The 24955-nt window shown below is 42.4% G+C and overlaps 1 protein-coding gene across 1 annotated transcript in view; it reads left to right on the top strand.

The window, feature by feature from the left end:
- dynlt5 (dynein light chain Tctex-type family member 5) overlaps positions 1-24955 on the top strand; it is a 41335-nt gene that overhangs the window by 14587 nt on the left and 1793 nt on the right. The window contains exons 3-4 of the mRNA XM_072274697.1: positions 7874-7965; positions 10829-10953. Of these exons, the coding sequence (XP_072130798.1) occupies positions 7874-7965; positions 10829-10953 (217 nt within the window). The remainder of the gene's footprint in view (positions 1-7873; positions 7966-10828; positions 10954-24955) is intronic.

The following is a 24955-nucleotide window of genomic DNA, read 5'->3' as shown; positions in this document are numbered from 1 at the left end:
TTTATATTTTTACCAATACACAATATCTTAATAAATCTTGGGGACGTCTCACTAGTTATTCATAATGTATCTCCTAAGGTTTCTCATACTTGTGTTTAAAAGTCACTTCTTTAAATTATTTAAATTTGAGGTCAGGGTAATATTGCCAATTTGAAAGGTGCTTTGTATTGAAGTACTGCTAATGCTAGATGATTGTTTGCACATATAGCTTTTTATGGTTCTCTCAAGCACTAAGCAATCATCTATTTTCAATCAGTCTCCCTCTCTGTCACTAAGAAAATAATGGTGAAGGATATTTCTTTAACATTTTTAATATTGGTTATGAACCTCTGCTGATTTGTTTTCCAGCATAATTATCATATGTTTAAAAATCTGACCTCAAACTTACCCGGCACAAATTTGTTCTTCTTGTGTTTCCAGATACCAGTCTTGCTATTTTCTCTCTATTATTCAGAAATTATTCACAGGATGATAGATTTTTACGTATGTTCTTTTGCTTGGTATTTCCCAGAGAAAAAAACAAATTGATATCTGCAGATGAAGTTTTATTCAATCTTGTTTTCTTTCTCTGCAGACAGATTAAAGCAATTTGAGATGCATTATCTCCACAATCTGTTTTGACATTCTTGTAATTCCATCCTTTCAGACTTTAGCAATGTTTGTGATGGGAGCAGCTTTCATAGATGAGTCGCATGATCTGCACCTTTAGTCTGTATGAAGTGGTATCAACAGTTACCTTTGAGATGGAGTTGCAACATCTTTAAGTTCAAATTAGACCACCACTAAAATTTATTGCTAGTAGAAAATTCAAGATTCAAGATTTGTTTAACCTCATTTCCAATACACAAGTGTAAAGGAGAGCGAAATAATTGTTACTCTGGATCCGATGCAGTATATAAAAAAAACACGTCTTACTAAATAAAGAGCACAATAATCAAAAGAAAAACACAATAAATATAAATATGTAAGGTAGCTTAGATACATTGATTTTATGTACAGAAAGATGCTAGGTACAGGAGTGTCTGTGCATAATGTGACTGACAGGAAGTGATAAATTAGTAGTGGTGGTTGTTATAGTGGGGTGGATTAGTGGATGGACGTGTTGATCAGCCTTACTGTTTGAGGAAAGTAACTGTTTTTGAGTCTGGTGATCCTAACATGGGTGCTTCATAGCCTCCTCCCTGCTGGGAGTGTGACAGTCCTTGAGCAGGGTGGGTGGGATCATTCATGATGTTGTTGGCCTTTTTCTGGTACATATATCTGTGATGCAGGTAGTATGTCTGTGCAGTTGGAAAGTAACAAATTCTATTGTGCCAGAATAATATTCTAACTTTTTACGGGGTGGGGAGTTCCGGTTACTAGTGGTGTTCTGCCGGGGTCGATGTTGGGACTGCTTCTTTTTACGCTTGTATGTCAGTGATTTGGATGACAGAATTGACGGCTTTGTGGCCAAGTTTGCAGATGATACGAAGGTAGGTGGAGGGGCAGGTAGTGTTGTGGAAACAGGGAGGCTGCAGAAGGACTTAAATGGATTAGGAGAATGGGCAAAGAAATGGCAGGTGGAATACAGTGTCAGGAGTTGTACGGTCATGCACATTGGTAGAAGAAATAAAAGTGTAGACTATTTTCTAAATGGGGAGAAGATTCAAAAAGCTGAGATGAAAAGGGACTTGGGAGCCCTCGTGCAGGATTCCCTAAAGGTTAACTTGCAGGTTGAGTCGGTGGTGAAGAAGGAGGGAGGAGAAGATGGTGGTGCAATGGTAGCGCGCGCGGCCACTTCGGTGGTGATGTCTGTTATCTGTCAAGTAGAGGACCGTGCACAATTCTGATTTGATGGAGACAGACGTGAGAGCACGAAGGAACATCTGGAAAAGTTCTGAAATGCCCGCTTTGCTGCCGCTGCTACTGTGTGGTAACTGGACTCTCCGGAGCTGAAGGCCCCGAAATCCTCGGCTTTGCGTGTTTCAGCGGCCGGGGAGAGGTCGAAGGCGCTCGGCAGAGGATGGCACTCGGGTGGCTGTATTGGAGAGGCTGGCAGGAAGCTCGAAGTTTTCGGACGGATGGACTCAGTGTTGGCGTAGTCGGCTGCTTCCAAGGCATCGGCAAGTAGACGGTGCCTGGAGGTTTTTGGCAGGGAGTTTCTCCCTTTTGCCGCCTGCTATCGGGGACTCGGGAGTCGATCGACTCGGGACTTTGAGACTTTTTTTTTACTGTGCTCATGGTCTGTTCTTCATCAAATTATGGTATTGCTTTGCACTGCTGTAACTATATGTTATACAGTAATTATGTGGTTCTGTCAGTGTTAGTCTTTGGTTTGTCCTGTTTTCTGTGATATCACTCCGGAGAAACATTGTATCATTTCTTAATGCATGTATGCATTTCTAAATGACAATAAAAAGAGGACTGAGTGTTCTCATAATCTAAACACAATGTTAGAATTTATTTTGAGCTAGAGTATAAAAGCGAGGATGTAATACTGAGGCCTCACTTGGGAGTCTTGTGAGGAGTTTTGTGCTCCTCATCTGACATTGGAGACCATTCAGAGTGGGTCACAAGAATGAAAGAGTTATCATATGAGGAGTGTTTAATGGCTCTGGGCCTGTACTTGCTGGAACTTGGAAGGATGAGGGAATATCTCATTGAAACCCATCGAATGTTGAAAGGCCTTAGAGTGGATCTTTCCTATAGTGGGGGTATCTAGGGCCAGAGGGCGTAGCCTCAGAATAGAGGGACATGCATGTGGAATGGAAATGAGAAGGAACTTCTTTAGCCAGGAGGTGGAGAATCTGTGGAATTCATTACCACAGGTGGCTGTGGAGGCCAAGTGGTGGTTGATTAGTTCTTAATTAGTCAGGGCATGAAAGGTTACAGGGAGAAGGCAGGAGAATGGGGTTGAGAGGGAAACTGGATCAGCCATTATGGCAGAGCAGACTCGATGGGCTGAATGGCGAACTCTGCTCCTTGTTTTTGGTTTTATAGTCTTATGCAAGCAGTGCGCTTGACAATTTGAGGATATTTAAGGAATTAGCTGTTATCCTTTTATATAATTGCATTGTTCTGTTCCTATTATATGGAAGTGTGGATGAGTGCAGGCTGCTGTCAAATATTTTGAAAAGGAGGCTGCATTTTTTTTTCTGGATCCCTGTTAAGCCTGGAAATATCTTTGGGTAGTGGCGAGAATTCATCTCGACCACTGATCCATTCTAGAATACTGTTCTAAGGTTCTAGTGGGGAGAATATGTGGAGAAATATTTTACCTCACTAATATCAGTTTTGGATTGACTGTATAGCCTTCAACCACCGTCACTTGAAGTAGATTTTTTTTTAATTCCCAAAATGTAGGGTCAGAAACCTTGCAGCGCTGGGTCTTATTCAGTGTCCCCCAGACACAAGAATGTCAGCCCCATTATTTGGTAAATGGGAATATGGGCAATAGCTTTCCAACTGAACCCACCTTAAACTAATAACTCTAAAGGCAATTATTTTTAATTACCCACTACCAGTTTAGTGGTTTAACCCTGGACATTGTCTTTAAAAGTAGTGGTGGAGCAGAGCAGAATGGGACAAGTACTATTTTGAATGTATGGTAATTCTGAACTCCATATCTTCTAAATCTGGCCTCTTGCACAAAACCATTTATAATTGTTTTTTCAACAGCAATGCTTCAAGCTGGTTCTTTAAGCTTCTAGATTCCCTGCACCTCCTCTAAGTTATGTTTTTTTAAAGCTTTCTCTTCCATAGGCTTTTGTTCAATTATATTAATATCATTTTATTTGGTTTGATGTCAAGTGAAGATTGATTACATTCCTGTAAAGTGCAATAGCACATTGGAATTGGAATTTGCTTATAATTATCACATGTACTGAGGTAATGTGAAAAGCTTGCCTTGCATAGTGTTCATACAGATCAACTTATTCCACAGTGCACTTAGGTAGTACAAGGTAAAACAATAACAGAATGCAGAATAAAGTGTAACGACTACAGAGAAAGCACAATGCAGGTTGACAATAAGTTGCAGATCACAACAAGGTAGATTGAGTCTATTTTATCTAACTAGAGAACTTTCAATAGTGTTATAACAGTAGGATAGAGATTCTCTTTGTCCCTGGGGATATGTGCTTTCAGACCTATGTATCTTTTATAAGACATGAGACATAGGATCAGAATTAGGCTATCTGGCTCATCGAGTGTGCTCCACCATTCAATCATGGCTGATTCTTCTTTTCTACCTCCTCCTGAACCCCAATTCCCGGCCTTCTCTGCCATGACCAATCAAGAACCTATCAATCTCTGCCTTAAATACACCCAACGACCTAGCCTCCACGGCTGCATGTGACAACAGCTTCTACAAATTCACCACACTTTGGCTGAAGAAATTTCTCCGCATCTGTTTTGAAAGGGCAACCCTCTATCCTGAGGCTGTGACCTCTTGTTTTAGACTCTCCCATCATGGGAAACATCCTTTCCACATCTAGGCCTTTGGACATTCGAAAGGTTTCAATGAGATCCCCCTTCATCCTTCAGAATTCCAGCAAGTACAGACCCAGAGCCATCAAACGTTCCTCGTTTTTCATTCCTGTAATCAACCTTGTGAACCTCCTCTGGTCCCTCTCCAATGCCAGCACATCTTTTCTAAGATGAGAGGCCCAAAACTGTTCATAGTACTCAAGGTGAGGCTTCACCAGTGCCTTATAAAGCCTCAGCATCACATCCTTGCTCTTGTATTCTAGACCTCTTGAAATGAGTGCAAACATGGCATTTGCCTTCCTCACCAGCAACTCTACCTGCAGGTTAACCTTCAGGATGTTCTGCACAAGGACTCCCAAGTCCCTTTGCATCTCATATTTTTGGATTTTCTCCCTGTTTAGAAAATAGTCCACACATTTATTTCTACTATCAAAGTGCATGACCATGCATTTTCCAACATTGTATTTTATTTGCCACTTTCTTGCCCATTCTCCTAATCTGTCTAAGTCCTTCTGCATCCTACCTGTTTCCTCAACACTACCTGTCCCTTCACCAATCTTTGTATCATCTGCAAACTTGGCAACAAAGCAATCTATTCCATCAGCTAAATCATTTATATACAGCATAAAAAGAAGTGGTCCCAACACCGACCCCTGCGGAGCACCACTAGTCACTGGCAGCCAACCAGAAAAGGATCCTTTTATTCCCACTCACAGTCTCCGACCAATCAGCCAAGGCTCTAACTATGTTAGTAAATTTCCTGTAATATGATGGGCACTTAACTTGGTAAGCAGTCTCATATATGGCACCTCGTCAAAAGCCTTCTGGAAGTCCAAATATACAACATCCACCGCACCTCCTTTATCCTACTTGTAATCTCCTCAAAGGATTCCAACAGGTTCATCAGGCAGGATTTTCCCTGAAGGAAACCATGTTGACTTTGTACTATCTTGTCCTGTGTCACCAAGTACTCCATCACCTCATCCTTAACAATTGACTCTAACATCTTTAGAACCACTGAGGTCAGGCTAACTGGTCTATAATTTCCTTTCTCCTGCTTTCTGCCTTTCCTAAAGAGTGAAGTGACATCTGCAATTTTCCGGTCCTCTAGCACCATGCCAGAGTCCAATGATTTTTGAAAGATCATTTCTAATGCCACCACAATCTCTAATGCTACCTCTTTCAGAACCCTATGGTGCTGTTTGTCTGGTCCGGGTGACTTATGTATATTTAGGTCTTTCAGCTTTTTGAGCACTTTCTCTCTTTTAACAGTAATTGCACATACTTGTCTTCCTTCACACACTACAACATCAGACATACTGCTAGTGTTTTCCACAGTGAAGACTGACACAAAATACTCATTTAGTTCATCAGCCATCTCCTTGTCCCCTGTTATAATTTCTCCTGCCTCATTTTCTAGCAGTCCTATATCTACCCTCATTTCTCTTTTATGTTTAGCATACTTGGAAAAAAAACTTTTACTATCCATTTTGATATTATTTGCTAGCTTACTTTCATATTTCATCTTTTCCCTAATGATTTTTTTAGTTGCCGTCTGTAGGTTTTTAAAAACTTCCCAATCCTCCATCTTCCCACTATTTTTTGCTTTTACAACAGCTTTGACTTCCCTTGTCAGCCATGGTTGTACTATTTTACCATTGAGTATTTCTTCATTTTTGGAATACATATGTCCTGCACCTTCCTAATTTTTCCCAGAAATGCACACCATTGCTGCTCTGCTGATATCCCTGCCAGCAACTCCTTCCAATTTACTTTGGCCAACTCCTCTCTCATACCATTGTAATTTCCCTTCTATAAGCACCCGTTAGACTCGTGAGACCATGGATTTGCACCTTGGAAGGTTTCCAGGGCGCAGGCCTGGGCAAGGTCGTATGGGAGACCAGCAGTTGCCCATGCTGTAAGTCTCCCCTCTCCACACCACCGATGTTGTCCAAGGGAAGGGCACTAAGGCCGATACAGCTTGGCACTGGTGTCGTCACCAACGAGACCTGGGTGTCATTATACACCAGTCATTGAAAGTGGGCATGCAGGTACAGCAGGCGGTGAAAAAGGTGAATGGTATGCTGGCATTCATAGCAAGAGGATTCGAGTACAGGAGCAGGGAGGTACTACTGCAGTTGTACAAGGCCTTGGTGAGACCACACCTGGAGTATTGTGTGCAGTTTTGGTCCCCTAATCTGAGGAAAGACATCCTTGCCATAGAGAGAGTACAAAGAAGGTTCACCAGATTGATTCCTGGGATGGCAGGACTTTCATATGATGAAAGACTGGATCGACTAGGCTTATACTCGTTGGAATTTAGAAGATTGAGGGGGGATCTTATTGAAACATATAAAATCCTAAAGGGATTGGACAGGCTAGATGCAGGAAGATTGTTCCCGATGTTAGGGAAGTCCAGAATGAGGGGTCACAGTTTGAGGATAAAGGGGGAGCCTTTTAGGACCAAGATTAGGAAAAACTTCTTCACACAGAGAGTGTTGAATCTGTGGAATTCTCTGCCACAGGAAACGGTTGAGGCCAGTTTATTGGCTATATTTAAGAGGGAGTTAGATATGGCCCTTGTGGCTAAAGGGATCAGGGGGTATGGAGGGAAGGCAGGTACAGGGTTCTGAGTTGGATGATCAGCCATGATCATACTGAATGGCGGTGCAGGTTCGAAGGGCCGAATGGCCTACTCCACCTATTTTCTATGTTTCTATGTCGCAGAGCAACGTGTGGTTAAGTGCCTTACTCAAGGACACAACCCGCTGCCTCAGCTGAGGCTCGAACTAGTGACCTTCAAATCACTAGACCGCTGCCTTAACCACTTGGCCACACGCCAACACTTACTCCACTGAAATACTGCTTTTCAGACTTTACTTTCTCCCTATCGAATTTCAAGTCGAACACAATCATATTGTGATCACTAGTTCCTAAGGGTTCTTTTACCTTAAGCTCCCTAATCGCCTCCAGTTCATTACATAACACCCAATCCAGTATAGCTGATCCCCTAGTAGGCTCAACGACAAACTGTTCTAAAAAGCTATCTCTTAGGTTTTCAACAAATTCACTCTCTTGAGATCCATTATCTAACCTGATTTTCTGATTGACTTGCATGTTAAAATCTCCTATGACTACCATAACATTGCCCTTTTGACTCACCTTTTCTATTTCCTGTTGTAACCTGTGGTCCACCTCCCAGTCATTGTTGGGAGGTCTGTATATAACTGCCTTCAATGTCCTTTATCCTTGCAATGTGTTAACTCAACCCACAAGGATTGTGGATTGCACCTAGTTGTGATCCTCAAATATTCGATTTGTATTTGAACATGATATTTCATAAAAATTAAGTTAACCTTTGTTGAAATGTACATTTCTTTCCTATGTCTTGTCCTTGTTCATGCAGCTACATGAGTACTGTGTCCTATATGGATGATCCAGGCCATTTTGATGACATTCCACGGCCTGCACAACAGATGGAAAACACATACCAGTTGGGTGAGTTTAAGTTTCTTATCAAATAATCTTACAGAAGCTAGGTGTTGCGATCTGCTTTGTGTTAACTAGAATTTCACACTTTCAGCTGGATTCCCAATAAATTGCATAATCTGCCTAGCCAAGGGTTGTTTAAAAAATGGCGATTTTCGGGGATTAGCAAAGTAAATATATATTTTTTGATAGTTACACATTCTGCAAACTGAATGAAGACATTGCAAGCAATTGTACAGGAATACTACAAAGGTATTTCAGAGTTTGTGTCCCTAAGGAGATTGGTGATCATATACAGGTAGTCCCTAGGTTACAACAGGGGTCCATACCCAAGAACTTTTCATATCCCTAACTGCAATTGGAAACAAACAAAAGCAGTGGGTAGGGTAGGGTCACGGAAACAGCTCCTCCACAGCCTGGATCAATACGTTGATGTCGTGTGGAGACTTGTATGCTTTAGGGACTCCATCAGGCAATGCCAAATCAGGGCCACAGCTGTGGACGAGATGCCAGACAAAGATCAATCCAACCCCAGCTCCCGAACGAACAGACTAGCATCTGCCCCTCTCAGGCCACACTTCATCAGGAGTGTGAATGCCATATGGAAGAACAACAACAACAACAGCAGAAATAGCTCTGATAGGAAAATGAGCAGCTGCTGGAAGAGCAGCAGCTATCTGGCAGCACTGACTCAGCGAGCAAGTCAGCTCAGTGCTCCTCTGCTCATCTCAGCTTGACACAGCCCCTGACTGCTGTGACTCAGGGAGTCAGAGGGATAGGACGGAAGCGCAGAGGGTAGAGGAGAGAGAAGGCAGATGGAAATGTCCCATTCCTGTCCTGCAGAAGATATCTACAGCTCTGCTGCTTTCTCAAGCACTCACTTGTATATACGAGGCGTCCATAAGTCAGGTGCTTGTACTTGGTGAGGACCTGTGGAGTCACAAAAATTCTTAGCACAAGGAAATGTCCCTCTGTTGTTCAGAAGGTCCACCACACTTCAACATTGCACATCAATCAAAAATAAGAAATTTCCAATTTGTGCAGCAATTTGAATCTGAGGTTCCTCTGATTGTCTTGGGTAAGAAATCTAATACTGCGTTTGACACTCATTTTGTAATGGGTAAGTTAGGAACAGATTCAAAGTTCAAAAGGTCAAGGTGCGTTTATTATCAAGGTATATGTAAATTATACAACTTGAGATTCATCTCCTTTCAGGCAACCACAAAACAAGAAACCCAAAAGAACCCTTTTGAAAAAAAGACTAACAAACACCCAATACCAGACAGTGATGCAGCAGAGGGTTGTAAATTTAATCAGCTCCATCTTGGGTACTAGCCTACAAAGTACCCAGGACATCTTCAAGGAGCGGTGTCTCAGAAAGGCAGCATCCATTATTAAGGACCTCCAGCACACAGCACCCTTTCCTCACTGTTACCATCAGGTAGGAGATACAGAAGCCTGAAGGCACACACTCGGCGATTCAGGAACAGCTTCTTCCCCTCTGCCATCCATTTCGTAAATGGTCATTGAACCCGTGAACACTACCTCACTTTTTTAATATACAATTATTTCTGTTTTTTGCACAATTTTAATCTATTCCATATATGTATACTGTAAATTGATTTACTTATTTTTTTTTCTTCTATATTATGTATTGCATTGAACTGCTGCTGCTAAGTTAACAAATTTCATGACACAATCTGGTGATAATAAACCTGATTCTGATATGCAGAGAGAGGAAAAAAACACAAATCATGCAAACAAAAAAAAAAGCAAGCAACAGCATTCAGAACTCAAATCCACAGACTCAAAACCTGGAGCAGCTTGAGTAGGCCCATAGCCTCAGCCTCAGTTCATCATACAGCAGGGCAAGTCATCTCAAAGCCACAACTTCAGCCTCAGTGCAACGAGGAGAGGAGTAAATGTCGCAGAGCAGTGAGCAGAATTAGCTCAACCTTGCCTCTGGTCCCAACATCCTGCCTCTTCAATCCATTCAGCCTGGCATTTAACTTGTCCAAGCACTGGGTTGTCCCTTACTCTTGGACCTGGCCCCTTAAGGCTTGGAACCTACCACCACATTCTGGCCAGTACTGACCTTTCCAAATCAGCCTGGTTCTTAGATTAATCAAACCTTGCTCTCCTTTTGGTGGACTGGCTCCGAAACTCCTCCGCTCCAACTTTTCTCCACTTCGCATGCCCCAACTCAGTCTGATGAAGGGTCTTGGCCCAAAACATCGACTGTACTCTTTTCCATAGATGTTGCCTGGCCTGCTGAGTTCCTCCAGCATTTTGTGTGTGTTGCCTTGGATCTCAGCATCTGCAAATTTTCTATTGTTTATCAAGGAAGTATTGAGTTGTACTTTTTGCTTTATGAACTGCCAGTAAACTGTCACCCATCTTCAGTAGCGCCATCTTAAATTGGAAGGTTGAAAATGAAATTCTTACTCCAATACTGAGTGTTTTCAGGTTTTCCTACAAAATTCTACTCATTTCAGGAAACTATCAAGAAGTCAATTACATATATAGTACATGTCACTTGAGTTCTAGTCCACCTCTTTGTCACCACATGCTTCTCTGAATTGGTCCAAATGATACTGGAAACGTGGAACTCCAGTGTTCTTGCATTCAGTATTACAAAGAGTAACAGAAAATGAAATATGGATATGACTTATTCCCCAATTTTCACACTTCCATGGAACATCAAATGTCAATTTACTGGTGTTATAATTTGTATTTTACATTAGTTTATTTTTAAATAAGGTCTTCTTTTCCCCAGAAACATCTTCCTTTCTATTCTTTCAAATCAGAAATGTATGCTAAAGTTAATTACTACTCTATTTCACTCGTCGTAAAGTGATTTTACTTTTTCCAGAACCTTCAAAACATTTTCCAGACCTCACTGTGAACAATATTCTCAAAGATGTCCTAACAAGCTACTTGCAAGAGGAAAAATATGAACCTGAACTCTGCAGACAAATGACCAAGACTATCTCTGAGGTAAGGGGAATGTAGTACTTCGCTTCTTCGTCAAACTTTACATAGCCCCTTTACAATTCCAACCCATCCTTCCCACTCAACTTCCCAACCTCTTAAAGTACAAGTAGCAAGTAGCTTCTTGAAGCATGACATTCGATCAAAAGGAGTATTGCACTGCTTGCATTAGAATTCTTCTATAATGCTAGGGTACTTTCCAGATAACTGTCTGGAGCTCCTCTTAATCAATTTTGCCTGAATATTAGTGACTTTGAAAAAGACACTGATGCAATTGACAAATTTGAATACTCTTAAGTGGAGAAAAAAGTTAAGGAACATTTAGCCATGATGGGAGTAATGCAAAATGCAGAGACTTGGGCAATTAAAGTAAGATAAGAAAACTTTATTTATCCTGAAGGAAATTATTGTTGCAAGATTGCTCATCAGAAGTATATACTTAAAATACAAAATGTAAGCATTGAGGTACTGTTACGTACCCCGTAACTGGGTTGCCAAACCAGCAGAAATGGATCACTCAGTTGGAGTCAGGATTACTGGAACTAAGAAAGTTTTATTAAAGAAATAAGCAACATAGTACTCTAATCAAAAGGATAATAAATACAACAGTTCAGCAATGATAAACACACATGTACACAGAACTAGGATAATAGGATCAATCAAGCTCTATCGTCATCTAGGGGTAAATGACCAGTTTCAAAGTGACGCAAAGTTCAGTTCAATTGAGCTCAGTTCAGTTCACAGTAATCACTGCCGTGCCGGTGGTGGGGGGAGGGGGGGGAGGAGAGAGAGGGCGAAAGCGAATGAATATTCAAAACAGCTTCCACACAGACCTTCGATATTCCTCGCAGTCAGCTTTCGGTCGAGCCCTTTATAATGTCTTCTGAGGTCACCAACTGTGACCCCTCCGTTTCAGATACGATCGTTCCTCTGCAGTGAACCTGGCACCCAGGCAAGGGTGCACACACACACACCAGGTTCCCGCCGATCCGTACCTTTCTACCCTGTGCGTCTCTGGCTGGTCCCGCGACCAGACCTCCAACAACTCCCACCGACTTGTGGGAGGTGCACCGCTTCCAGGGTCTCGTTACCTCGTGGTGTCATGTGTGTCCCGCCTTAGCGAACCTGTCCCTTTTTACCCCCCTGCTGGGGTATCGCCTGTCCATCACACTTCAAACAGTTCAGGGTTCAAGAAGGGAGCCGATCATGACAGCTCTCAGACCGGTGTCTCCTTACGTTAAACTCTCCTGTCTCTTCATTAACATTTCCAAATGCTGCTCCATTGTCTTCCTTATCTCTCTTTCTCCTGAAGACAGGTGGCAGATCAACTGTTGATCCCACTGGTGCCAGCACAGGACAGTTAACATCTTAATCGATGTGTACTCTTTGTAACCCTCTTTCGTCACACCCCTCACCTTTAAGGATTTTTACCGGGGTAAAAATTACAAACATGAATACATTATTTGATACACACAAATATACATCTTCATCAGCTATTTGGCTAATACAGAGAATTTTAAGTTGTCAACACCTTGACAGACAGTCAGCAATCACATTTTCCGTTCCTTTTATATGTGTTATTAATAATCCCCTAAACCAGGCAAACTTCATAGTGGCCGAAAACACTGATGAATTGCGATCAGTGTAACCTCTCACTGGGTTTCGTCCCGGACCACGATAACAAGGGTCGTCCCATCCCGACTTAGTTTTCTCTTGCAAGGGCTTAGTAGGAGGGGGAGGGGTAGTAACCGCAGAGTTATTGCAAAACTTCCTACAGTACCGCACCATCTCCAAGAGCCTTCTGAGGGCCCTCTTGTCTGTCGGGGTTGGGATGTCAGAGATAGCCCGCATCTTAGCTTGCATCGCTGCCAGCTGCCTCTGTGTTACCACAATTCCCAGATAAGTGACCTTCGTGTGGCCGAACTCATTGTTTTCAAGGTTCACTATCAAGCTGGCTTCAGACAGCTGTATTACATCGCCAATATACACTTCTGTGTTCGTTAGCCCTTTCGTCACTGAATTACTCATTCTATAGTGGTGTTGCTCACTAGGCTGACCTAGCGTGACAAACACCACCCAACGTCCCAGTTCTTTGCATCGCCTCGGGACAATCAAACACACGTGTGCGAGCCGTTTAATTACTTCTCCTAAAGAGTCGCTTTGTTCGGGGATTAAGGGAGAGACCTTATCAGCAGAGCTGGCCAAAACAATAGCCTTCTCCCATCTGGTCGATACCATACTCATCTTTTCAAAATGTTTTTTTTTTCTTATCGGGGGACCCTAGCTTCATTGATTTCCGTGCTAACACCGACGAGGTTTGTTAGCATATCAAAAGCCTGTGACCGTCTCAGTTCGCGTCTGCCATAATCAATAACATCCTTCCTCCTGTGCAGCCAGTAAACCTCTTTCATGATTCCGCCGACTGTTTCCTTCAGCACCTCAAAATGTCCACCGAGGGGTACCTTGTGGGCCAGGTTAAAAATCTCATCCCCCAAGATTTTTGGCACCATCCCCCATTCCTCATCTGTGGTACTTGGTCTCCCTTCCTTCCTTAACACCTCCCCCTTCACACCATAGCCTACTGGCTCTCTTCTTAACTCTGTTTCACAGCGAGCTGTTTCCTCATCTCGCTCCTGTGCCTGTATAAAGTCCTTCTTTTCTAATGATAAATCTACCTTACGTTCCTTCTTTTCACTTTCTACCCCCTCCTCGTACAAGGCTGGCAGAAACGTCTCAGCTAACTTTATATCAGCCTCTGCAGCCTTCCTCGACATCTGCAGAGTTACTGCGCAAACGGGATAAACCTGCGAGTCCATGGGCGGGGCCTCAATGCTGGCAGGCTGACTTGTCAATCTCACGGCTGGGAACACAATTTCCCCCGCGAAGTCATTACCGAGTAAGACTTCCATGCCTTTCATCGGTAATTCGGGCCTCACCCCGATCGTGACTAGTCCAGAGACCAAGTTGCTTTGTAGGTGTATCTGGTGCAAAGGGACTGCCTCTGTCCCTTCCCCAATACCTTTGACCTTGACCTCCCCAGTCTGGGTCTCTGAACTAAACTCTAATACACTCTTCAATATCAATGACTGACACGCTCCCGTGTCTCTCCAGATCCGCACTGGAACTGGGTTTAACCCCTCCTTCACCGACACCAATCCGGCCGAGATAAACCTCTCATGCCCTTCCTGAACTTTGGCAGACCTTTCCTCTCCTAGCGGTTTGTTTACCAGCTCGATACAGCCAGTCAAAATCGCCATTTTTCCTTTCCCCATCTCCCTCTTTGGGGCAAAGCACCTGGACGCAAAGTGTCCGACTTTCCCACAATTATAACAGACGACCCCAGGAGACTTCCTACCAGACTGCTCCCGGTCTACCTTATCCTTCTCACTAGTCCCCGGCTTACTTTCTGACTTTTCTGGCGGACTCTCCCCGCCGTCCTGACTACCCTTCTGGTAGCCTTTACTCAGGGCAAACTTCATTTTATGCGTCAACGCGTACTCATCCGCTAACTTAGCAGTTGCAGCTAACGTGGCTGCCTCTTTCTCATCTAGGTAGGGTCTCATACCCTCAGGGACACAACCTTTAAACTGCTCAATCACGATCAGCTGTAGCAGTCTGTCATAATCCCCATCTACGCCCTTCGAGGCTCACCAACGCTCACAATATGTCTGCATCTCACGGGCAAACTCTAAATACGTGCGGTCCCACTGCTTCCTCGCATTCCAGAACCTCTGCCGGTATGCCTCCGGGACCAACTCATAAATCCTGAGGATGGTCTTTTTCACCACCTCATACCTCTGGGCATCTTCCGCGGACAAAGCTGAGTAAGCTTGTTGGGCTTTTCCTTTAAGTACACTCTGAAGCAAAACAGCCCACTTATCCCTCGGCCAGTCCTGACTTGTAGCAACTTTTTCGAAATGGAGAAAGTACCGATCCACATCGGTATCGTCAAATGGGGGAACCAGCCTAACCTCCTGGGTCGCCCGGAACCCTCCACCTTGGTTCGGCATGGGCCCCTGCGCTGCCATCATCTTTAACTTCTCCAGCTCAAATTCCCTTTCCCTCTGCCTCTCTTCTCGCTCCAACTGTCTGTCCCTCTCTTCTCGTTCTGTCTCTCTTTCTCTTTCTCCTGCCGTTCTGTCTCTCTCTCTCCTGCCTTTCTAACTGTTTCTCTTTCTCCTGCCTTTCTAACTGCTTCTCTTCGTGTTCTAGCTGCCGTACCCGGAACTCGTGCTTGAGTCTCAGCTTTTCAAGCTGCACCTGTACCGCGTCTCCAGCAGGTTTTTCAATAGACACCACCTCCAGCTCCCCTTGGGGAAACACACCTTTAGATACATAGTGCTCTACGTTAGCTCTGTGTATCTCCTCTCTCCTCATTGTCGACTTCCCCTTAACAAGATTCAACCGTTTGACCACAGCTGCCAATTCCGCTTTCCTGGCATCCTCTAATGCCTCCAAGGTCGGCGCCTTTAGAAATTCCTCAATCTCCATTTCTGCTGTTTGCCTTTTCTTTCTTTCGGGAATTTTAACCCAATCAATTACTCCGTCCCAAATTTAGCGTTCAAAATCGCGGATTGGAACCCCACTTATGTTACGTACCCCGTAACTGGGTTGCCAAACCAGCAGAAATGGATCACTCAGTTGGAGTCTGGATTACTGGAACTAAGAAAGTTTTATTAAAGAAATAAGCAACACAGTACTCTAATCAAAAGGATAATAAATACAACAGTTCAGCAATGATAAACACACATGTACACAGAACTAGGATACTAGGATCAATCAAGCTCTATCGTCGTCTAGGGGTAAATGACCAGTTTCAAAGTGACGCAAAGTTCAGTTCAGTTCGCAGTAATCACTGCCGTGCCGGTGGACGGGGGGGGGGGGGGGGGGGAGGAGAGAGAGGGCGAAAGTGAATGAATATTCAAAACAGCTTCCACACAGACCTTCGATATTCCTCGCAGTCAGCTTTCGGGCGAGCCCTTTGTAATGTCTTCTGAGGTCACCGACTGTGACCCCTCCGTTTCAAATACGATCGTTCCTCTGCAGTGAACCTGGCACCCAGGCAAGGGTGGACACACACACCAGGTTCCCGCCGATCCGTACCTTTCTACCCTGTGCGTCTCTGGCTGGTCCCGCGACCAGACCTCCAACAACTCCCACCGACTTGTGGGAGGCGCACCGCTTCCAGGGTCTCGTTACCTCGTGGTGTCACGTGTGTCCTGCCTTAGCGAACCTGTCCCTTTTTATCCCCCTGCTGGGGTATCGCCTGTCCATCACACTTCAAACAGTTCAGGGTTCAAAAAGGGAGCCGATCTTGACAGCTATCAGACCGGTGTCTCCTTCCATTAAACTCTCCCGTCTCTTCATTAACATTTCCAAATGCTGCTCCATTGTCTTCCTTATCTCTCACAGGTGGCAGATCAACTGTTGATCCCACTGGTGCCAGCACAGGACAGTTAACATCTTAATCTATGTGTACTCTTTGTAACCCTCTTTCGTCACGAGTAATGCAAAATGCAGAGACTTGGGCAATTAAAGTAAGATAAGAAAACTTTATTTATCCTGAAGGAAATTATTGTTGCAAGATTGCTCATCAGAGGTATATACTTAAAATACAAAATGTAAGCATTGAGGTATGAAAAAGAATGCAAAATGTGCATTAAAAAGTAAGTGCAAAATACAGATGTACAATGAAACCATATAGTTGTATATAGAGTTGTAGAGTCTTATAGCCACAGGGTAAAAGGATCAGCCATGGCATTCAGCATGCACCTCAGTGTTATCAGCCTGTTACTAAAGATGCTCCTCTATTTGTCCAGTATGTCATGGAAGGGGTGACAGGGATTGTCCATAATGCTCCATAGCTTCTGCAGTATCCTCCTCCACCAGGGAATCCAGTTCCACCCCAGAACAGAACCAGCCTTCTTGATGAGTTTATCGATCATCTTGGCATCAGCTGCTCTCACCCTGCTGCCCCAGCAGACCACAGCGTAGAATAGAACGCTGGCCACCACTGTGTCGTAGAATATCTGCAGCATAGTACTGCAGATGTTGAAGGACCAGAGCCTTCTCAGGAAGTACAGTCGGTTCTGTCCCTTCTTATACAGAGCCTCTGTTTTTAGTCCAGTTCAATTTATTGTCCAGGTGAGTTTCTTGGGTACTTGTAGTACAAATAGGACCTTGGCAGAAAGATTTAAAAGTAAATATAGTTGGTTTTAGGGCATATTTAATTAAAATATATATACTACTAAAAAAAAAACAGCATTGATCTATGAGAAAGGAGGAAGGTGATTGAACTTTAATAGTGTTTTATACTTTATAATGTTCTTGTATTCCAGCTAGTTTTGCCAGTATCAAAATTAATTGTTATAAGTTTGTGATCAATTCTAAAATTTCACTTTAAAACTATTAAAGTACTGTATATGGAACCAGAAATACACTACATTAACAATCTTGTTGGTTTCACTTGCTTATCACAGTCTCATGTTTTAATACTTACAGTTTCAAGCCATTTAGTCAGTGAATGTCTATGAATTGATGGCTTGCATAAACAAGATTCTGCATTTAAAAATGAAGATTGTTTTATATGGTACATTGTGGCAGCTACTCCACTGATTTAGCACAGTTTGCACAGAGGCAATATTTCAGTTCAATCCACACAGTTGTAGTTAATGTCTTCACTCTGCCGCCTTCACAGTCCTTGATGAGTTTCTAATATAGCCAACCCACATTATGAGGGGTATGGGGTTGTGTTCTTTGAAGATGGACTGGATCACGATTTTCTGTAATAAATGAAGCTGCAATATCCATGCATGCATTGAAAATCAGATTGGGATAAAAAATATTGTTTTATTGACATTTTTTCATAAAAAATCAGTGAAAGTCAATTTTACTCCCCACCTCCAATTTTAGTTACTGATATTAAAATTCTGTAAGGGTGAATTTGGCCATAATGTGAATGTCTCCACTAGTTTCAACCTGCATCATGCCACTGGCTAATACTCACCATAGGTTGTTGTTGTTAAATTGTCAGTTTTGTAGAAGAGCATGTGTTATCCCATACATAGTGACCACAAAAGTTCTTCATAAAGGGGAAATAAACTTGTTTATTATCACCATGTTTTATTAATCAATAAAAATTCCAGTGTTATCCATGAAGGAAACTAGCTGTCATGAGGTTAGGAACTCTGAAGTGCTACTATAATACTGATCATTAATATTTCATGGAAGATCAATTTTATCTAAGTATAAAGACAAAATCTTATTTTGCTCTTTTGATGATCTGAAGTGAGCCAGTCCATTGTATTCAGGAGATCTCCCTACCTGAGAGAAAAAGAGGGTAAATTCTATTCTGTGAGAAGCAGAAACATTCCAAATCTGATTTTAAGAGGAAAACATATCTTCAGAAAGATTTCAAATCTCCAGTTGACCTCCAATGACAAACATTGGCAAGGTTTTCACATTTCTCCATTATAAGTAAGATTAATAAAATTGTATTTGTTGTCTTTAACAGGCAGAATAATAGTTCAGCATGGACGTGACAGATCAGATGGCCTATTTCTGTGCTGTAGTGTTTTATGACTCTATGTTTAATGTACAACTGCAATCTTTGTGGCTGGCCCAGCTAAATCTTTAGTCGATGGTGTTTCGAAATTGACAGTGGTGGGGTAATTCAGAAAAGGTTGATTCCTCTGTGGAGCTGGCAGTCACATAATGCTTGGTAACAAGGAGCATCAACTCAGCCCATTGCCCCAGCATTGAATGATGTCTGGATTCTGATCATCAAGGTACAAACTCCCTTATTACCCAAGTGTGGAATTATCATCATCAACAAGATCCCTACTTATGATTGTAATGGAAGGAAGATCACTGAGCCGATATCTGAATCTTGTTAGGTGATGTGAAGGAGAAACTCTATTTTCCCATGGCACCTATGATCATTTTATCCATATATACTACCACTCTGGCCAGCAGATAGATTTCTCCAAAGTTTTATCTGATGCCACATTAATGTTCCAAATCAAAAAATTAAGTGCTATTTCTCAAGCTTATAATGAGTTTCATTGGAACAGCATAGGCAGGCAACGATAGAGGTTGAAGTAGAATTAGAGACAGACGAGAAATGGAAGCCTAAGGCAAAATGCAGCCAAACTTGCTTGTGATTTTTCCCAGTCTAGAAGAGATTTGATTGAGTATACATAATGTGGTACACTAAATTAGAAGAAGTGCATGTAGATTGCTGTCTCACCTAGAAAGGATGTTTGAGTTCCTGTTTAATAACAAGATGTTAGGTGGATAAGCATCGTATCACCTGCAGTCACATCTGTATATGCCATGCAAAGGGCAGTGGACATTAGTCAAGTATTGCAGAAAGAACAATCTCTTCAGAGTACTGCAAGATAAGGGAAGGGAAAGATTTGGGAAAGGAACCTTATTAAAATGTGAAATAAGAAATAAAGCAATGGGTACCATAATTCTGAGGTTCTGAAAGAGAGCAAATTGAAGGAGGAAGCATATTAATGTTTTGACTTCAGTGCAATAAAGATAGAAATGAGATTTTATTCTCACAAACAATGAATATGTTGTAAAAGAAAATCACTCCCTACTCTGTACATAGTTTTCTTCTTTCGATCGTTCTTTCTTTCCACTTCTTTCTATAAGTGTATACCTCAGATAAATATTATGTGGAGATTTGTGACAAACATGATTACGTATATGATATATATGTACAGTATCTGAAATACATCTTATGGAAATGTATGTTTGATGAAACTCAATAAAAAAATAAATTACAAAAAAAAAGAAATGTATTCTATATAAAGAAGTAACAAAATATGCTGATGTAGGCAGTGCATTCAATGTAACGTATATGGACTTTAAGGCCTTTGACAGGGTACCTGATGGGCTGTGGTCCAAAGCCAAATCATAAGACATAGAAGCATAGAAAATAGGTGCAGGAGTAGGCCATTCAGCCCTTCGAGCCTGCACCGCCATTCAGTATGATCATGGCTGATCATCCAACTCAGAACCCTGCACCAGCCTTCCCTCCATACCCCCTGATCCCTTTAGCCACAAGGGCCATATCTAACTCCCTCTTAAATATAGCCAATGAACTGGCCTCAACTGTTTTCTGTGGCAGAGAATTCCACAGATTCACCACTCTCTGTGTGAAGAAGTTTTTCCTAATCTCGGTCCTAAAAGGCTTCCCCTTTATCCTCAAACTGTGACCCCTTGTTCTGGCCTTCCCCAACATCGGGAACAATCTTCCTGCATCTAGCCTGTCCAATCCCTTTGGGATTTTATACATTTCAATAAGATCCCCCCCTCAATCTTCTAAATTCCAATGAGTATAAGCCTAGTTCATCCAGTCTTTCATCATATGAAAGTCCTGCTATTCCAGGAATCAGTCTGGTGAGCCTTCTTTGTACTCCCTCTATGCCAAGGATGTCTTTCCTCAGATTAGGGGACCAAAACTGCACACAATACTCCAGGTGTGGTCTCACCAAGGCCTTGTACAACTGCAGTAGTACCTCCCTGCTCCTGTACTCGAAGCCTCTTGCTATAAATGCCAGCATACCATTCGCCTTTTTCACCACCTGCTGTACCTGCATGCCCACTTTCAATGACTGGTGTATAATGACACCCAGGTCTTGTTGCACCTCCCCTTTTCCTAATCGGCCACCATTCAGATAATAATCCATTTTCCTGTTTTTGCCACCAAGGTGGATAACTTCACATTTATCCACATTAAATTGCATCTGCTATGAATTTGCCTACTCACCTAACCTATCCAAGTCACCCTGCATCCTCTTAACATCCTCCTCACAGCTAACACTGCCGCCCAGCTTCATGTCATCCGCAAAATTGGAGATGCTGCATTTAATTCCCTCATCCAAGTCATTAATATATATTGTAAACAACTGGGGTCCCAGCACTGAGCCTTGCGGTACCCCACTAGTCACTGCCTGCCATTCTGAAAAGGTCCCGTTTATTCCCACTCTTTGCTTCCTGTCTGCCAACCAATTCTCTATCCACATCAATACCTCACCCCCAATACTGTGTGCTTTAAGTTTGCACACTAATCTCCTGTGTGGGATCTTGTCAAAAGCCTTTTGAAAATCCAAATATACCACACCCACTGGTTCTCCCCTATCCACTCTACTAGTTACATCCTCAAAAAATTCTGTGAGATTTGTCAGACATGATTTTCCTTTCACAAATCCATGCTGACTTTGTCCAATGATTTCACCGCTTTCCAAATGTGCTGTTATCACATCTTTGATAACTGACTCTAGCAGTTTCCCCACCACCAATGTTAGGCTAACTGGTCTATAATTCCCCAGTTTCTCTCTCCCTCCTTTTTTAAAAAGTGGGGTTACATTAGCCACCCTCCAATCCTCAGGAACTAGTCCAGAATCCAAAGAGTTCTGAAAAATTATCACTAATGCATCCACTATTTCTTGGGCTACTTCCTTAAGCACTCGGATGCAGACCATCTGGCCCTGGGGATTTATCTGCCTTTAATCCCTTCAATTTACCTAACACCACTTCCCTACTAACATGTATTTCCCTCAGTTCCTCCATCTCACTGGACCCTCTGTCCCCTACTATTTCCGGAAGATTATTTATGTCCTCCTTAGTGAAGACAGAACCAAAGTAATTATTCAATTGGTCTGCCATGTCCTTGCTCCCCATAATCAATTCACCTGTTTCTGTCTGTAGGGGACCTACATTTGTTTTAACCAATCTTTTTCTTTTCACATATCTATAAAAGCTTTTACAGTCAGTTTTTATGTTCCCTGCCATTTTTCTCTCATAATCTTTTTTCCCCTTCCTAATTAAGCCCTTTCTCCTCCTCTGCTGAACTCTGAATTTCTCCCAGTCCTCAGGTGAGCCACTTTTTCTGGCTAATTTGTATGTTTCTTCTTTGGAATTGATACTATCCCTAATTTCCCTTGTCAGCCACGGGTGCACTACCTTCCTTGATTTATTCTTTTGCCAAACTGGGATGAACAATTGTTGTAGTTCCTCCATGCGATCTTTAAATGCTTGCCATTGCATATCCACCGTCAACCCTTTAAGTGTCATTTGCCAGTCTATCTTAGCTAATTCACGCCTCATACTTTCAAAGTTACCCTTCTTTAAGTTCAGAACCTTTGTTTCTGAATTAACTATGTCACTCTCCATCTTAATGAAGAATTCCACCATATTATGGTCATTCTTACCCAAGGGGCCTCTCACGACAAGATTGCTAATTAACCCTTCCTCATTGCTCAATACCCAGTCTAGAATAGCCTGCTCTCTAGTTGGTTCCTCGACATGTTGGTTCAAAAAACCATCCTGCATACATTCCAAGAAATCCTCTTCCTCAGCACCCTTACCAATTTCGTTCACCCAATCTACATGTAGATTGAAGTCACCCATTATAACTGCTGTTTCTTTATTGCACACATTTCTAATTTCCTGTTTAATACCATCCCCAACCTCACTACTATTGTTAGGTGGCCTGTACACAACTCCAACCAGCGTTTTCTAACCCTTAGTGTTATGCAGCTCTACCCATATCGATTCCACATCTTCCCAGTTACGTCCTTCCTTTCTATTGTGTTAATCTCCTCTCTAACCAGCAACGCCACCCCACTTCCTTTTCTTTCATGTCTATCCCTCCTGAATATTGAATATCCCCAAATGTTGAGCTCCCATCCTTGGTCACCCTGGAGCAGAAGTAGGACATAGGAGCAGAAGTAGGTCATTTGACCCTATGAGGCAGCTCTGCCATTCGATCATGGCTGATTTATTTTCCCTCCAGGCTTCTTACCGTAGTGTTTGGTGCCCTTACCAAGAACTTATCAAAGTCTACTTTAAATATACCCAATACCTTGAGCTCCATAGCCATCTATGGCAATGAACTTCACAGATTCACCATTCATGGCTAAAGGAATTTCTCCTCATCTCTATTCTAAAGGGACATCCTTTTACTGAGGCTGTGTCCTCTGGTCCTAGATTCTCCCACTAATGGAAATCTCCTCTTCAGTTCCACTCAATCTAGGCCTTTCAATATTCAGTAGGTTTCAAGAGATACTCTCTTATTTTTTCTATCTCCAGTGAGTACAGGTCCAGAGCCATCAAATGCTCCTCGTATGTTAACTCTTTCATTCCCATGATAATTTTTGTAAATCTCCTCTGGAGTCTCTCCAATGACCGCATATCCTTTCTTAGATATGGGACCTAAAACACACAATATTCCAAATGCGGTATGACCAATGCCTTAAAAAGCATCAAGCAACACACACAAAAAGCTGGACGAACTCAACAGACATTACATCCTTGGTTTTATAGTCTTGTCTTCTCGAAAGGAATGCTAACATTGCATTTGCCTTCCTTTCCACTGACTCAGCCTGCAAGTTAACCTTTAGAGAATCCTACACTAGGATTCCCAAGACCCTTTGCACCTCCAATTTCTGAATTTGCTCCCTGTTTAGAAAGTGGTCCATGCCTTTATTCTGTCTACCAGTGTGCATGGCTGTACACTTCCCTACACTTTATTTCATCTTCCACTTCTTTGCATTGGTGATCAGAAGAACATTGGTACGTGGGTACAAGGTACCCTGAATATAGCTACACAGCTAGATAAGGTGCTTAAGAAGGCATACAAGATACTAGCCTTCATTCAGCAGGTGTAAAATGTAAGAGTAGTAATGTTCTGGGACAAATTTATAAAACATTAATTAGGCTATAGTTGTGTACATTTCTGGTTACCATACTGTATAAAAGTATATGATTGCATTTGCAAAGTTGCAAAGGAGATTCATCAGCATTACACACTAAAAATGCTGGAGGAGCACAGCAGGTCAGATAACATCTATGGAAGGAAATAAACAGTCGATATTTCAGGTTGAAACCCTTCATCAGGGCAGGAAGGAAAGATGCAGAAGCCAGAATGAGAAAGTAGGGGGAAGGGAAGGAAATCCTGCCTGATGTTGCAGACAGGGAAAAGGTGCTCAACAAGGTGGACCCTAATCTATGTCAAGTCTCACCCATGTAGCAGAGGAAGCACAGGGGTACAGAAGGTAACTCCAAAATACTCGCAATACACTGTTGCCTCACCCTGAAGGCCTGTTTGGGACCCTGAACGTTGGTGATGGAGGGGGTGAAGGGACAGGTGTAGCAATTGTTTTGTTTGCAGGGATTACTCCCAGACAGGAGATCAGTGGGAAGGGACAAGTAGACAAGGAAGTCACATACAGAGCGATCCTTGCGGGAAGTAGAGAAGCGGTAGCAGGGAAAGATGTGCTTCATGGTAGATTCCCTTTGAAGATGCCAGAAGTTATGAAGAATAATGGACTGGATGTGGAAGCTCATGGGGTGGTAGGTAAAGACAAGGGTTAAGATACCTCTGTTATTTTGGGGGGAAGATGAAGTGAGTGAGTATGTCCAGGAAATGGTAGCAATGCGGATAAGGGCAGCGTCATTAGTAGAGGAAAGTGTTGTGTACCATTCAGCTAAGTCATCTAATATACAGAAGCAAGCTACAGCAAATTCAGAGTGGATCACATTATAGTATGTTTATTCTCTCGCAAGGGAAGGTCTATCTGCAGACAAGTTATCATCTGGAAATAGCTTAAATCTTATAGCTCAAAACAAACCACTATTATAGAATTTACAGAGAACAGTAATTAGGTTGCGCCATTCCATAACATTCATCTGTTATCTTGTTGTGACATTTGTTTTTCAATTTGTCTTTTGAAGCCGTGTCCTGTTTCTCTCTGTTGTTAAAATATCCTCTCAGCCATAAAACACATCTCCTGTCGTAAAACACATACACAGCTGCCTATTGTAAAATATTCAAAGACTTGTAAGCCTCCATCCAAACCAGCAAAGCACCCTGGGATTTCATGGGTTCCATTTTGTCACATAACCTTTTACAAAAGTTAGAAATTCATAAAGACTTTAGGATTGGAGATAGATTTCCACAAAGGGAAACCCTGTCCTTTGTAGAAGGAGGCCA

This window comes from Mobula birostris, chromosome 12, assembly GCF_030028105.1.
Source record: "Mobula birostris isolate sMobBir1 chromosome 12, sMobBir1.hap1, whole genome shotgun sequence".
Taxonomy (NCBI): domain Eukaryota; kingdom Metazoa; phylum Chordata; class Chondrichthyes; order Myliobatiformes; family Myliobatidae; genus Mobula; species Mobula birostris.
Note: the sequence above shows the minus strand (reverse complement) of the source record. Positions and strands in the feature narration are given on the sequence as shown.